General features: G+C 35.9%; 1 protein-coding gene and 2 pseudogenes across 1 annotated transcript in view; 2 read left to right on the top strand and 1 right to left on the bottom strand.

The window, feature by feature from the left end:
• The window catches only part of Sppl3 (signal peptide peptidase like 3), a 116905-nt gene that overhangs the window by 21167 nt on the left and 78708 nt on the right, over positions 1–17030 (bottom strand). The window contains exon 2 of the mRNA XM_047561100.1: positions 14694–14771. Coding sequence (XP_047417056.1) covers positions 14694–14771 — 78 coding nt within the window. The remainder of the gene's footprint in view (positions 1–14693; positions 14772–17030) is intronic.
• LOC124990765 (cytochrome b-c1 complex subunit 7-like) lies at positions 4932–5154 on the top strand (annotated as a pseudogene).
• LOC124990764 (thioredoxin, mitochondrial-like) lies at positions 10211–10748 on the top strand (annotated as a pseudogene).

The following is a 17030-nucleotide window of genomic DNA, read 5'->3' as shown; positions in this document are numbered from 1 at the left end:
TTCTCTCTCTTTGAAGTTCTATCAGTTTTTGCTTTATGTATTTTGAAGATCTTTAATTAGATGAATGAATATTTAGGGTTACTAAGTCTACTACTTAACTGATCCCTTTGTCATGATGAAATAACTTGTTTGTGATAATACTGCTTGCTCTGAAAGGGCTTTGTCTGATTATTAATATAACCACTCTGGCTTTCTGTTGATGAATATAAGCAAAATATATCTTTCCCTAATCTCTTAATTTTTTTGACTTATAGTATGCTGCTTATAAGCAGGATGTAATTGGGTTTTGTTTTTATTCAATCTCAACAACTGCTTTCTTTTCATTTGGTTGTTTAAACCAATTTCATTTAATGTGATTACAGATATGATTAGGTTTAAGATTATCACCTCACTATTTGTTTTCCATCTGTCCTTTTCTCATTTCCCTTTACCTTCTTTCTTTGGGATGGATACAGTATTTTTATGATTCATTTTACTTTCTTTGTTGTTCTATTAGCTCTATGTCTTTGTTTCTTATTTTAGTGGTTGCTGAAGGGTTTATGGAATCCATCTTTAACTAATGGTCTTTTAGTTAAAGAACTTCCCGTGTAGTTTACATTCCCCCTCTGCAAACTTTGTACTATTTTTGCAAAGCATGTTATTACTTTTACATGTTATGAACCTCAAATTATTCCTGTTTATATAGTCAGTTATCTTTTAAACAGTTTTAGATAAGGAAAATCCATATTTAGTAAAGTACTTATTTCTAGTGATCTATGTTTCTTTGTGTAGATAACTGATTTCCAATCTGCACCACTTTTATTCAGCTGGAAGGGCTTCAACATTTTTTATAGTGCAAACTGGTTGGTGATAAATTCTTCCAGATTGTGTATGTCTACAAACATCTTTATTTTTGCCACAGAATTATATAGTAATACATTTTTTCTTCTGATATTTTGAATTGTTGTTCCACTGTCTTTTCGCTTTTTTTTTTTTTTTTAACTTTTTTTTGGTGGGTGGGGGGGTGGACAGGGGATTGAACCCAGAGGTGCTGAACCACTGAGCCACATACTTTTTATTTAAGTAAGAATTTAATTTTTTAAAAATTGGAGACAGGGTCTTATTAAGTTGCTAAGTTGTTGAGGCTGGCCTCAAACTCGTGATCCTCCTGGCTCAGCCTCCTGAGGCACTGGGATTACGGATGTGTGCCACCACACTTGGCTCACTTGTATAATCTGATGTCCTTTATATCTATTTGACCCCCCTCCAGTGCTTTCAGAATTTTTAGAAAAATATTTTAGTTGTAGATGGACACAATACCTTTATTTTTATTTATTTATTTTGATGTGGTGCTTAGGATCAAATGCAATGCCTCACATGCCAGGCAAGCACTCTACCACTAAGCCATGATCCCAGCCCCAGGATTTTTGTTTTATCATTGATTTTTAACTACTGATTATGATATACCTTGGTGTAGTTTTCTTCATGTTTCTTGTGCCTGGGGTTTACTGAATTTCTTGGATGTGTGGGTTACTTTTCAATAATTTTGGAAAACAGCCATTATTTCTTCAAATCTTTTTCTGTCCCTCCCTTTCTCTTCCACTTTCAGGAATCATCACCCATATACTAGGCCACTGGTAGCTTCTCTTGGATGTTCAATGATAGTTCAATGATACTCTTTTTTTTTGTATTCTGCACTTTTACTAATTCTAGCTGCCTTGGTCATTCTGGACTCACAGCTCCAACTACTTGACTTAGGAAATCTGCCTCTCTACCCCCATGATCTGGAAATTGTATTGAGATAGTGAACCCAGAAACTGTTCATCAACAGTTAGGATCACTGTCCTTTGTTGTCTGATGAAAAATATCTTGAAAACTGTTTCATGTATTTCATATGGTGATTTTTTTTTTTGGGGGGGATGTAGGAGGTTGTTTCTGGTGGCATGATAATCCAGTCCCTGTTACCCATCGTGGTTTTAAATAGAAGTGCCATTAGGTAGTTCTTTTAAACACATCCCAAATTGAGCAAACTTTGAACTGAAGGAGAGGCCTGTTTTTACTTCTTGTTCATGGCTTTAACAGTCTCGGGGGAACTGGAACACTGAGGAGTTTTATCCTTCTCTTTAGAAAAGCAGAGAAGTGTCCTGAAGAGGTCACAGTTCATACTGGAAGGAACTTTTAACCAAACTACTGGGTCACACCGATAATGTGCTTTACTTTACAGTTTCCCACCCCTCACCCAAACTCTCTTGATGAATTCAAGAGATCTGCCCCACTACTCTCACAGCCTGACTTTATCTGCCACTTGGTTTCATGTACATGGTAAAACTCTTTTATTTGTTACAGGTATTGAAGAAGCCCCAGTTGACATGTCTTTAATTAGAGGATGACCTGAGCCAGGCATGGTGGTACCCCCAGGTACTTGGGGAGGCTGAGGCAGGAGAATCATGAGCTTGGTAACAGTTCTATCTCAGTTAGCCCTAGAACTGTTACTGTTTGAAATCAGCCTGGGGAACTTGGGAAGAACTTGTCTCAAAAAAAAAAAAAAAAAAAAAAAAAAAAAAAAAAAAAAAAAGACTACAGAATACAGACTCAATGGTTAGGTATGCTTTACACTGGTCCCTCAATAAATCGACTAACTAGTTATTTAGCAAATTGTTCTACTGGAAGGCAGCCCAAATAGATGACAGTTCTCCAAAAGGACTAAAGGAGGAATTTTGGTAGATGCAGTTAACTTCCTAAACCATGGTACAAACACAGTTAACAGAACTCTACTAAAACACAATCAGGACTCTGATGTGTTAGCTTTCCTGGGGTTTTAAAATAATGATGATAAAAAATGGTTTTGGATTTAGAATATTCATCTTCTCATATATATTTGAAGTCTTATATTTCTCTACCCATCAGAGGAAGACACTTTGGCAGGGCATAAAAATACAACAACTGCTTCTATCTCAGTTAGCCCTAGAATTGTTACAGTGACTGGCTAGGAAAAAAAAAATTCCTGTCAATTTTTTTAAACATTTTTTTTTTGTTGTTGTTGTAGATGAACATAATACCTTTATATTCTTTCTTTCTTTATTTTATGTAGTGCTGAGGATTGAACCCAGGGCCTCACACGTGCTCAGCAAGCACTCTACTACTGAGCCACAACTCAGCCTCTCCTGTCAATTATTCAGTTCCAAATATATGTTTTGCATATATTTCTCCTGCCAAGACACCTGTGGTAGTTTTCAGTCCACGGTTTCATTTCTACAGCCTTTTAAACTATTTCATGTGTTCTCAAAGCAGAGCTAAACATCTGTGGACACTGAAGTCTAGGACTGGTGATTCATTTATGGGAGCGTGTCTGGAGTCAATGGACATGAGGACTGCTTCTTCCCTTTGGAAAGACAAGTATTAATTTAAACTGAATTTTCCAAATTCACTTGTGAATGGAATAACAATAATGAATACACTTGTTATGCCTACTCTGCTTCTCGGACTCTGGTGATGATACAGGATTCTTTATGCACAGCTTTACTCTGGGGGTTACCTATTATAGATCATTAGCTTCCCCTATTCTTCCTGTTGGTATTATATTGATATTATGGACTGGAAAGTTGCCAGTCATCTCTGTTTTTATCCAAGGCACAGCTGTTATACACCCTCCAATGAGACTGAGTGGTAAGGGCAATGTAGCCTAGGCTGAAGGGTTATATAGCTCCAATTCAAATTATTACCTGAGGGCTATTAAAAACTCTACCTTGGCTATTCTGAGGCAAGGGTTTCCCCCTTTTCAGTACTAGGTGATTGTGCTTAACTTAAAACCTGTTTTAGCTGGTCCACTTTCTTTCAACCTAGTTGGTAAGAACTGCTACAGAGACAGGAAAGTCTTATGCAGGACAATGAAGTGTTATGGGGCAAGAGAGCATTCTTCTTACTGGCCTTTAAGTAACTGGAAGCTGACTTTGAATTTCTCATCACCGAACAAGCTTAAATTAAGCCTTGTCTGATCATTAGAAGTAAATATGGGTCATCACTGCCCAAAACAGACAACTGGCTAAATGATAAAGTGGGGTTCAGTATATTAGTTGAAGCTGGGAAGAGTCAAATCTTCTGGCTATATAAAATAAGATCACTAGGCCTGGGTTTAGCAGATCCCTGGTCATGGTTACCCACACTAACAGTTGACAGCTAATTTAAGTTGTTTAAATAACATCCTTGCAGAAGACTGTCTTTAGGACCTTTTTTTTTTTAATTTTTGTTTTGTAGTTGTAGATGGACATGATGCCTTTATTTTATTTATTTTTATGTGGTGCTAAGGATCAAATCCAGTGCCTCACACATGCTAGGAAAGCACTCTGCCACTGAGCTACAGCCCCAGCCTCTTCAGGACCAATTTTATTACAGGTCTTTATCCCAACTTACTTGGTAATTTATTAACTCTACAGACATCAAACTGCTTGACTGGACCTAGAACAGTTTGTTCTATCTTCATAGATGATTACTCATCATCCTCCTCGCCCACCTCACCATAATTTTATTATTGCTGTACAATGACATATAATATGACAATACATCATAATGTGATTACTACACATTCCATCCAGATTGCACCCTGGTTATATGCTTAACAAACAAGTCTGGGTTACTAAAATTAATAATTAAATGACCAAAAGAAGGAGTTGAGTTACACCAGTTTCACTACAGATAATCACTTAACACTGTAAGAAAAAAGATCCATCCAAATTACGGCATATGTTTTTCCTGTCATTTGCTATGACTGAACAAAAGTAGTTGTGGGTCAAGTTATAAAACAAACAAATTTCCAATTATTGATACATATAACCTCTGTCAAGAATTAACTACTGGTCCAAAGTGATGAGCAGGCTTCCTGCTATAGTGTTAGGTCAGGGGATGCATGCTATTCAAAAACAGTATTTTAATGCTGCAGGATTCAACTGGGATTAATGCAAGATAATACAAAATATAAGGAAGAGGATGTAAAATAAGCCATGAAGAAGGTCTCTTGAGAACCTTTGTAATGACAGGATGTTTCACATTTCAAAGAGTACTGGACCTGACCATGAGGTCTAAAGAGCAGTGGACAAAACAGGAGGATCAATTCTACCTTGAACCATATCTGAAAAAGGGTTATTAAGGAAAGAAAATGAAGAATGGGCAAAGAAGTAATTAGGTGGTTGAAATCTGTGGATGTAGCTGTCCTCAGTGTATTTTTATGAGGTTGGTTAAACCTGAAACACATGCTTTAAATGTGCTATGAACAATGTTCCAGGTCTATATTCAGCAGGCAAAAGAGTACATGTCCAGACTGCTTGCTGTTCATATTTATTAAGAGGTCAACATTCAGGAATAGCCAGTTGAAGAATTAACAACTCATTCACTTCTCCAGATATTATGAAGTATAATCTCAGGACATATGTAACAGTAAACTAATCATCTGGACTACAACTTCCTACTACTTGCTGTACACCTCCAATTTTGACAAAATTGCTTTTGCTGAAATACATTTTTGTCCAATGCTACCACAGCTTATATTAAAGGATACTACAATTCATCCAACAGACATTTACTCGAATGCCTACTTTATGTGGCTTCTTTATGTGGGTGTTTGAGATAAATGTTTACCTAAAGACCAAAAACAGATGCAGTTCACCTGCACAACTGGTGCAGACTCTTTTACTGAGGGGCACTGGAAGTTTTATATTTCTTCTTAAAGTTGGTTGCTAGAAAGTTTAAGATGGTATTTGTGAAACACCAATAGTAACAGTATGGGCATGTGTTTTTAGGTGTATTTTTGGCTCTATCTTGACTCCACCCATTCTTTTCTTTAGCCCCATGTTAATTTAGCTTATTTCCTCACAGCTTGTAAAACTTAGTAAATGATCTGAAATCTTTTTTAACAGGGCAGAACAAAAATGAACAATTTCAGCAAGCAAAATGGAGGTGAAAACACACACATTAATTTGTTGCAAGTTGTACATGTTCATTTTAATTCTGATAACTGAGTGTACTAGAAATATTGGAGAAAAGGACACACTTAAGTTTTTTTATATTGATATTTTAAGAATACCATATTTTTTGGCTAACCCTAATAGTGGAAGTAGACATCATGAAAGGGAGAATTCACTAGGTCAAGGTAAACATTACAAGGTTGAACTTAGTTTTAAGTTAAATGAGTGTTCCTAGAATACTTACAGGTTTTTTTTTAAGTTGAACATTTTTAAATAAATTGATGAAACTGTTAAATATATAAAGAACTTGTTCACATACATTATAATGTATATAATAATTTCCTACATCATCTAACAAATTGAGATTCCTGTATATAATGTTTCTTATACCACGATAGATTATGAAATGACAAAGAGCAGCTCAAAAGACAATAAACACATTATGCACCATCAGAACATCATGACATTAGTGAACAGCTTGGACCTGACCATGAGGTCTAAAGATTTAGTATGAAGGGCAGTAAAAGTATATAAAGTGCAGTTTAGAGTATAAACAAATTTTCCTCACCATTAAAGAATGCAAAGGTAGATATTTTCCTTAAAAAAAGGTTGTATTTATGCTGCAGTTATAAAAGTCCTATCATTCTGTAATATAATAGCTTATAAATAAATATATAGAGGGTGTTAAGGGAGACAAGGTATGAGGGAGTGGGAAAAGAAAGGGAGGGAGAGAGAGAGTCAAGGAGAGAAGGCATGCAAACAAGCATGAAGTACACCTTTCATTTGGATCTATTTTAAACCTGTTGTTTCTTTGTCCGTGATTCCTGCTGGGACAGAAGATCAAGTATCTTTAGTTACAAGCTAAGAAACACTCAACTACCTTCATATTTGCATAAAGTATATTTTTCTTTTGATTTCTTTCTGGATCTATTTCAAGCCTGTTGTTTCTTTCTCTGTGACTCTAAATGGACAGAACACCAAGTGTCTTGCCACACAAGCTAAGAAATTCCAAACCAGATTCACCTTGTAATTCTTGGGTCAGTTTGATCGTAATAGTTTGTCCCATTCTATTACTTTCATTTTTCCATTTGGTTAGTTGTTTCTCTGTTAACACCCTCCTGTCGATCTGTCAAACCCTTCAGGGGAATGCTGATTATGATTAATTATAATATATATATATATGCCCCCCAACCAATCATTTGGAAAGAATAAGAAGAGACAGAAGTGACTTTAAGTAATATAGGAAGCCTTACAAAGCTCAGTGAAGGATTGGCAAATGTATGAAAATCTATTACACAATTAAGGTAACAGGGAAATTTATACTCTGTTCAAAATTAATAACTTGAGTTTCTATCTTAAGGAATTAGAAAAACAAGTACAAGTAAAATCCAAAATAAGCAGAAGGAAGGGAATAAAAATATTAATAATCAATGAAAACAAAATAGAAAAAAGAAAAAGAAAAATCAGTGAAAACAAAAGCTGCTTCTTTGAAGTGATCAACAAAATGATAAGCCTTTAGCTAGACAAAGACAACAAACACATAAATGATTAAAATTTTAAAAATGAAAGAAGGAACATCACTACCTACCATTAGAAATTAAATGAAGTCATAGCTGGACATGGTGGTACACACCTGTAATACTAGTTACTTGAGAAGCTGAAGCAGTAGGGATCACAAGTTTGAGGCCAGCCTGGGCCACTTAGCGAAACCCTGTCTCAAAATTTCAAAAAAAAAAAAGGGCTGGGGATGTAGTTCAGTGGTAGTGCTTCTGGGTTTGAGCCCCAGTATTGGACAGGGAGGATTACAATTATGGTCAAAAAGAAGTAACAAGTGTTGGTGTGGATTTGGAGAAACTGAAATCTTCATATGTAACTGCTGGAAATGTGAAATGGCGTAGCTACTTTGGCAAACGTTAGTGCTTCCTATAATGTTAAACATAGGAGTTACCACGTGACCTAGCAATTTTCTTGAAAGAAACGAAAACTTGTACATAAAGCTGTACGTACATAAAATCACAGAATTGGGCTGGGATTGTGGCTTAGTGGCAGAGCACTTGACTCGTACGCCAGCACCATGTAAAAATAAAGGTATTTTGTCCACCTACAATTAAAACAAAATATTAAAAAATAAAAATAAAATCACAGAATTAAAAATAGCTCCAAAGTAGAATACAAACAAAAGAGAGTACTATTAAGCAATAAAAAGAAATGAAATACACATATTCTGACACTTACATAAACATGCCAAGTTGAAAGCAACCAGTCACAAAAGGTTACAATATGTAATATTCCACTTATTAAATGTTCAAGATAGGCAAGTCTGCAGAGACAAAGTGGACTACTGGTTGCTGGGGGGAAAGAAATGGGGATATTGGGATGATGTTAATGTCTAAAATTGGATTATACATGATGAGTGTACAACTTTGTAAATATATTAAAAACTGAAGTGTATTAGTTTAAATGAGTGAACTTTATGGTATGTACTGTGTATCTCAATAAAATAATAAAAACAGGAACAAAACTGTGAGCCAAGGAAAACCAAGCCAAACCAAAACACGACCAACAAAGAAAAGCCGAGTTTTACGTGGTTTCACTAGTGAATTCTATCAATTATTTTTTTAAAAATGCAATTCTATACAATATTTTCCAGAAAACAGATTTACTCTACTTCCTTAACTTACTCCATGAAGCCAATATTACCCTGATTCCAAAACTATAAGATATAACAAGAAAACTATATACTAATATCCCTCATCACTACAGACACACAAAATCTTTAACGAAATGCCAAAAAACCAAATGCAGCACCATGTAAAAATAAAGATTACATACTATGACCAAGCAGCATTTATTGCAGGAAGGCAAGGTTGATTCAATAATCTATAAATGTTCCATATTAATTGAATAAGGACAAAACCCACATGATCATCTCAATAGATGCATAAAAAACATGTAACAACATCCAACACACATTCATGAAAACAACTCTCCAAAAAAATAGGAGGAAACTTCCTCAACTTGATAAGGGACACTTAAAAAAAATAATCTGTTAACACCATACTTAATGGGAAATGCTTTCCACTTAACATTAGGAACAAGGCAAGGGAAGATGTGTGTCCTTGTCACTTCTATTCAACACTACTGGAAAAGCTTATACAATGAGGGGTGGTGGGAGGAATTAAAGGCTTTCAAATTTGAAAGAAAGAAGCAGAGCTGTCTTTATTTGTAGACCACATACTCCTGTATACAAAAATTCCTTAGGAGTCCAACACACAAAAAAACTTAACAGCATTAATAAGTTTTTCAAACCAATAGTATACAAGATTAACATACAAAAAGCAACGGCAGTTCTATGTTCTCAGCAACAAACAATCCAAAAATGAAATCAAGGAAAAAATTCCATCAAAAATAAGATCATGGGGCTGGGGATGTAGCTCAGTGGTAGGGTGCTTGCCTAGCAAGCATGGGGCTTTGGGTTCCATTACCAGTACCACATAAAAACCTAAACAAAAGAATAAAATGGGAATAAACTTAACAAAAATAGTGCAAGCCTTGTACAATGAACATTACAAAACTACTAAGAGAAATTAAAAATCTAGATGAATTCAAGTCCATAAACTGAAAGACTCAGTATTATTAAAACAGCAATTTTTGCCTAATTACTGATCTACAGATCCACAGTGCCTAGCAAAGTACCAGCAGGGTTTGTTTGTTTTGGTAGAAAGTAATCAGCTAAACCTAAAATTCATTAAAAGGAAAAGGGGAAAAAAAAAAAAAAAAAAAAAGGATTCATAGTAGTCAGCCTTACACTACTCAATTTCAACACCTACTATAAAAGCTATAGACATACATAGACTAACAACAGGAATGGGAAGTCTAGTGTCTAATCCTTACTTTTTCAAATCATTGTCAAAATGAATGATGCCAAGTCAATTCAATGGCGCAAAGGATAGTCTTTGTAACAAGTGGTGCTTCAACAACTAGATAGTTATATTCATGAAGCTGAATTTAGATCTGTAGGTAATGACATACACAAATATTAATTCACAAAGAATCATAATCTTAAATATAATAAAGCAAAATGACAAAATTTCTTAGTAGAAAATCTTTGTGCCTGGAGATTAAGCAAAGAGTTCTTTGGTAAAAAACCAAAGGTATGATCCATAAAATAATAGGAGAAATTGGACTTGATCAAAATTAAAAATGTTTGAGCTTGAGAAAAGGCCCTCCCCTGAGGAAGTGACAACAGGTGTGCCCTTGACGGGTGCGGAGGGACAGGGCTGTGCATCCCTCCACTCGAGCTACCGGGAGATGGCTCAGCGACTTCTCCTGAGGATGTTCTTGGCCTCCATCATCTCCAGGAAGCTCCCTCAGGGTCGGTGGGCACCCCTCATCTCCAAGGCCCTGCAGACCCCAAAGTGCTATTCTGGTAGCCTGACAGTAACACCCAGTCCAGCCCAGACAATATATACCACCAGAGTCTGTTCAACAACCTTTAACGTTCAGGATGGACCTGACTTTCAAGACTGAGTTAACAACAGTGAGACACCAATGGTTGTGGATTTCCATGCACAGTGGTGTGGCCCCTTCAAGATCCTGGGGTCACGGTTAGAAAAGATGGTGGCCAAGCAGCACGGGAAGGTGGTGATGGCCAAGGTGGACATTGATGACCACACAGACCTCACCATCGAGTATGAAGTGTCAGCTGTGTCTCCTGTGCTGGCCATCAAGAATGGGGACGTGGTGGACAAGTTCATCGGCATCAAAGATGAGGACCAGCTGGAGGCCTTCCTCAGGAATTTGATTGGTTGACAGGCAGGGAAGCATCCTGACCGCCCTTGCCGCCTGAATGCCCAACCTGGGAGGGAGCCCAGGAGCACACGCCCCTCCTGTCCCGCCCCTGTGTCTGCCCCGTGGGCCCCTGCTTTGGAGACCAGCCTCCAGTTGTGGAGCCACCAGTGCTTCCCACTCAGCCCACCGCCAGGGTGGCCACCACAGGAGCGGTGCTGCTGCCATCTGTGGACGTGGTCTTCCCACCCAACCCCTCCTCTCTGCCCGCCCCCAGGGCCGGTTGCTGTTCTCCCAAGATGCTAGACACCCCCCGGGGTCAGTCTGCAGAGGACTGTCCAGGCAGCAACAGCTGGGTCCCTGTCACCTTGGTCCCTTCTGACTGTACCCCATCCTGTCTCATCTGCCTCCTGCATTTTTCTTTCTGCTGTTTTGTAAAAGAAAAAAGAGAAAACAAGAAGCCAAACAAAAAAAAGTCTGACCTGAAGAAACATCATTAATGGTTGGGGCCATAGCTCAGTGGCAGAGTGCTTGCCTAGCATATGTGAGGCACTGGGTTCAATCCTTAGCACTGCATAAAAATAAACATAAAATAAAGGCATGCTGTCCATCTACGATGGCAAAAAAAAAATTTTTTTAAATCATTAAGAAAATGAAAAGGCAAGCCAGAGAATGGGAAAACACTTTCAAATCATAGATCTGTGAGAGTTTTTAAATGAACATTTCACCAAAGAAGAAAACAAATGGCCAGTAAGAAAAAGATTCTCAACCTCTTTCAACATCACTACCTCAGGGAAATTCCATCAAAACACTGTAAAAGATCACTTTACACCCTACTAGAATGGCTATAATAAAAAGATGTTCAATACAGCAGGTGCTAAAGAAAGCCCTCACCTGCCACTTAACTGTACATTTACAAAAGTTTAAATGGTACATTTTACATATCATATTTTGTTTACCACAATTATAAAAGCAAAAAAAAAAAAAGCTGGGGACAGTATTATATGCCTGCAATGACAGCAACCTGGGAGGCTGAGAAAGGAGGACTGCAAAGTTTGAGTTTAATCTTGGCAACTTAGCAGGACTCTGTCTCAAAAATAAATAAATAAATAAATAAAATGGCTAGGGATGTAGCTCAGTGGTAGAACACACCTGGATTCAACTCCAAATACTGAAATTTTATATATATATATATATATATATATATATGTATATATTTATACACACACACATATACAAACATATATATATTTTATATATAAACACATATACACAAACACGTATATACCAATTTCAGTATGTGTGTATATATGCACATACACACAAATATATATACACATACGAATTATCTGTATCTCACATACACATCTCTCACAAAAAAAAGCCTAGGTTTATATGGCTTTGCCAGTCAATTCTATCAAATATTTAAATAACAACAATTTCACACAATCTGTTCTAGAAAACAGAAGAGAGAAAACACCAACTTATTTTATGAGGTTCAATTTAAATGTATACTTAAAGGTATCATTATTTACTTTTTGCAGAAAATGCATTATATTTAAGTAAAGAAGACATAAGGGACCAGGACCTTAAGTCTTGAGAACTGTTCCAATTCAGACTTTGTTACCAACTACTTGTGTCATCTCTGTCAAGTTACATCATCTTCTTGGGTTTCAGTTTCCTCTTTTGTAAATAGGGAGGTACACCAAAGAAATCCTTTCCATTTCTAAGATACAATCCTGTTACACTGATCATACAAAATTTTATTTAAAATTTGACAAATGCTAAGTTGGTTTAATCATCTGGAAAACAATACAGCAACATGTACCAAGAGTCTATCCATACTCTGGTGAATTATGTCAACTTTTGGATATCTATCTTAAGCATATAATTCAACCAAAGTGAAAAACACATATGAAGATGGTTACTTTTAACAACCCATATGTCCAACAAGAGTGGAGTAAGATAGTTATACATCTTTTCTATTTATAATTTCAAACTTTCATAAGTATATCAGGAGTTTCATAAAAATTGTTTTCAGTGAAATGTTTTTTGCTATGGTAGGCCATTAAATATAGCATTTATTTTTCACAAATGGAAATGTCTGAACATCTAGACTACTGACATATTTCAATTTGCAGTCCTCTTTTTGTTTTTGACTGGGAATATTAACATCATTCTGAATGGTATTGAGTAATGGTTCAGTAGAGAAACTCAATGAAATATAAGTGACATTCATGATGATCAATTAAATTATCTGCCTAAGAAAATTAACTACTGTGCATAACTCTCAATTTGTATTGTGACTCTGAATTTGAAATGAGGTGACAGAAGAGAGTCTGAGTCTACATAGCTGTGGAGTATGTTGGTTTATTTTCAGTGCTTGAAAAACATGCAAAGATAATTGGTTTGGGAAGATACCATATAATTTTAAGTTAACCTGCATGCTGTAAATGTGTTTTATGTTTCAATAAAGAGGAAAAGTTTCTTGAGAAAAAAAAGAAAAAAGAAAAAGATACTAACACAAAGAAATACCAAATTAAATGCTTGTATTAAGATGACTACAGAAAATATATCTTAGGTGAAAGAATCAGAATATAATAAATTTAGATTCTGAAAATGTACATATTATATAGGTATATGTCAAACATAAGGCAATTTACACAATGAAAGTCATATTAGGGTTGTGAATCTACAGATTTTTTGTTTTAAACAGCAGTATTTTGAAATGTTGATATATAATATACTCACTGGGGAAAATTATACAAAACAGGGTAGAGATATAAAAAAAAAATCAAGATCACATTGATAAAGTTCTAAACTGTTTTGGCTTGATTAATGCTTCCAAAGAGTGGTTATGAATAGAGCTTTCAACAGTGATTAAAACTTTAATCAGTTTATTACAACAGTATTTTTCTTTTTTACTCAGTGTTGAGGTAAATACTCCAAGTCTATGATTTTATAAAGTATTCATTAAAATTCAGATATAATACTGGAGAGTTCAAAATCCTCAGGCCTATTTAATTGATCATCCTCTTTACCCTTGAGGTTCCCAACTTAAAATTTCTCAAGTAAGTGTGTCAGTCACAAAACTATTTGAATTATACAACCACTAAAGTTTCTCTCAACTACAGAGTGGAAAGATGAGAGTCTAGTTTCTTGAGTTTTCTTCCTATTCTTATGGCTGCTTGCTAAATGAGAATTTCACCAGGATTTGGTCTCAGGATTTATGAAGTGAGCAGGGAGAATACTTGGAAATTCTACCATGCACAACTCTTTAATACTACCATGCACAACTCTTAATAAAAGTAGGTTGGATCCTATGAAATTGTGGAGCAAAAAAGTCCATCAGTAATTTCATATGTCTCAACCTATGTCAATACCTTTGTATTAAGAAAAATGTTAAGTAAAAATTCCCAAGGATATAATTTACTTATTTAAAGGCATTTTAGGGTGAGGTAAAAAATTTCATGAGCTTCTTGGATATAGTTTTATTTTGGTTTCCCTACTCCTTCTAAGTCGTCTAAAAGCTTTCTGACGATGCTTTTTAGGTTAGGAAAAAAACATGGTTTTCTTTATCATTTATTTTATTACATGAAACTCTAGTAGTTTTTTTGTATGGTGCATTATCCTTCCAGTTAATTTTTTTCCCCTTTGAGACTCTAGAATTACTCTCAAGAACTCTCTTCATAACCCTCCCAACAGTGAGTGCGCTCTTAGGTCAGTTGTTTTCATAATTTTAAGCAATTAGCTTTTGCATGTTTGCATTAATATGCTGAAGTCATAAGCAAAACCAAGTGTTTAACAGCAGCCAACTAAAGAACAAATATTAACATTATCCTGTTCTAATGAATTCTGCTAAAGTCTTGTTTCCCTTCATAGAAGAGTTAAGTTTTGGTGCCAGCACTTTTAGAAAAATGCTTCTTTCACATCCAACTGAAATCAACCCCATTTTGAGGAACATCTTACCTGAAACTACCATAGACTATAAGAAGAATGGATATCAGAAACGTAGACACTTGACTGGAATCCACCAGGGAATAGGCCCTAGAGAAATAAAGAGGAAAAAAATTAAGTTATATGCAGCAAGTCTTCAAGGAGTTTTAAGATGAAAAATTCATGCAAATTAACACTAGCAAAATAACATGATTAAAATGAGATTTGCTAGTTCAACATGAGGAATAAATTGGTAAGTTCACAGCTATTATTAGTTAATATCACAGAATGTCATAGAATATCTATGTAAATTCCTCTCTTTATGATATACAATGTGTTTATAATATCCATTCTTTTAAAAGTATCAAAATATCTACCAAATGCAGATAGAAAAGTCTCAGTTTACACTGGAATCACTAATAGGTACGTCCCTAGCCCCCTTAAAAAAAGAAAAAAGAAAAAAACAACTGGGGAGACAGGGTCGCAGTAAATTGTCCAGGCTGGCCTCCAAATTGAGATCCTCCTGCCTCACTCAGCCTTCCAAGTCACTTACAGGCACTATCTTTTTCCTGTTGCCTTGTGCCTTGCCTTCCTGTCCCTTTGCTGCAAAATAAGACCCAGAAAACTTCACAGTTCAGAAACCCTCCTTTGTTTTAAATTAAATCTTCCAGTTTTAATGAACACAACTTTTACCCTGTCTTGATATTCACATTTTCTAAGTTATGAACTATAGCAGTATTTCCCAACCATTCACACTTGTTCATCCTATCTGACCTGAACTTTTTGAATTAGGAGGGTAATAGAAATAAATGGATTGCTTTAGCTATGCTTCTCTTTTTAGGTGATTTAGAAGATTTAATGAAAACAGGAACATTTTAAACAATCTTTTGTCACAGGTAAACCATGGGATCTCACAGGTAAATACTACATACACACCATGCTATTTAATTTTCATGTCTTTTCTGAAAACAGCATAGCAAAGAAATACATTTTGCAATTTTGGCAGATGTACTCGAATAACTTCTATATAGCCTAAAGGAACCATGAAAACACTGATACTTTACATTTCACATTTTAAGTGTGCACAGAAATCATTCCTAGAAAATAACAAATGCTTGACAAATGTGAATGTTAGCACAAACATTCTGCTATCCTACAATTTCACGATGATATGTTTCTTTTCCCCTATTACCAGGGAACTTTTGGATACTTAAATTCTCTTAAGTTTAGGGACTTCTTGGCATCAATGCACTATATTTTCTGAATCACCCAAGCTGATTTCTTTAGACGTTGCTCAAGTGAAGTTCAAGTAGAAATACATATGCATACTTTCCTAGTCTTTTAAAAGCTCTGAGACAGATGAAACTATTAGCTGATACTAAGCCTAGAAGGTACTTAGAAACACAAATACTTCCCCTCACATTAAATTTCTGAGCTAACAGTAATTTGCTGGGTCAGGTTGTATCTTATATAGCAGAGGAGATAATTACAAAAATAGTAAAACTGAAGTCAGAATAGAATATAAACTCAAGTGAATTATACAGAGTTGTGTTGTCCAACACTGCAGTTATCAGTCTCACGTAGCTATTTAAATTAAATAAAATCAGGCTGGGGTTGTGGCTCAGTGGCAGAGTACTTGCCTCCCATATGTAAGGCACTGGGTTCAATTCTCAGCACCACATATAAATAAAAAAATAAATAAAGGTCCATCAACAACTGAATAAATATTTTAAAAAATAAATAAAATGAAAAATTCAGTCCTTCATTTGCAATAGACAAATTTCAGTTGTTCAACAGTGAGTGGTTACTGTACTGGAGAGTCAGGAAAAGAACGTTTCCACCACTCCAAAAATTTCTAGTGGACAGCACTGACATATACTGAAAGACAGTCATTTTATATTTCAAAATTGGGATTCCAGAGTTTTATTGGTGATAACACCAAAAATACCTAACATTTTACTGAGCATTTAATTCTTAGACCATTCTACAAGGGAAATACTACACCACTGAAATCCCTTATCCAAACAACCAACCTTGATGTGTTTAAGAATTAAAAAAAAAATCATTTTAGGATTTTATAAAGAAAACACCCTGGATCTACAAGCAGCCTCTGGGATCAGGGCAGGGCAGCCAGAGACTTCTCCAGGCGGCTCTGCCCACTCCGGCCCGCAGGCTCTTTCCACGGGGCGATCCAAGATGGCGGCCTAGAGGGTGACTGCATCTCCAGTCGCTCCAGAACCCAGGACTCAAGAAGGGGAGACATTGAGAGACTTGGACAAAAATAAGAGTCACGGAGTGAGTCTCCCCCACTGGGCGAAACTTGGCCTGGGCAGCAGGCACAGATAGGGGTGGCTTATCAGAGCAGGGCAG

Source organism: Sciurus carolinensis, chromosome 8 (assembly GCF_902686445.1).
Source record: "Sciurus carolinensis chromosome 8, mSciCar1.2, whole genome shotgun sequence".
In the NCBI taxonomy this organism is placed as follows: Eukaryota; Metazoa; Chordata; class Mammalia; order Rodentia; family Sciuridae; genus Sciurus; species Sciurus carolinensis.
This window is presented reverse-complemented; position numbering and strand designations above follow the sequence as displayed.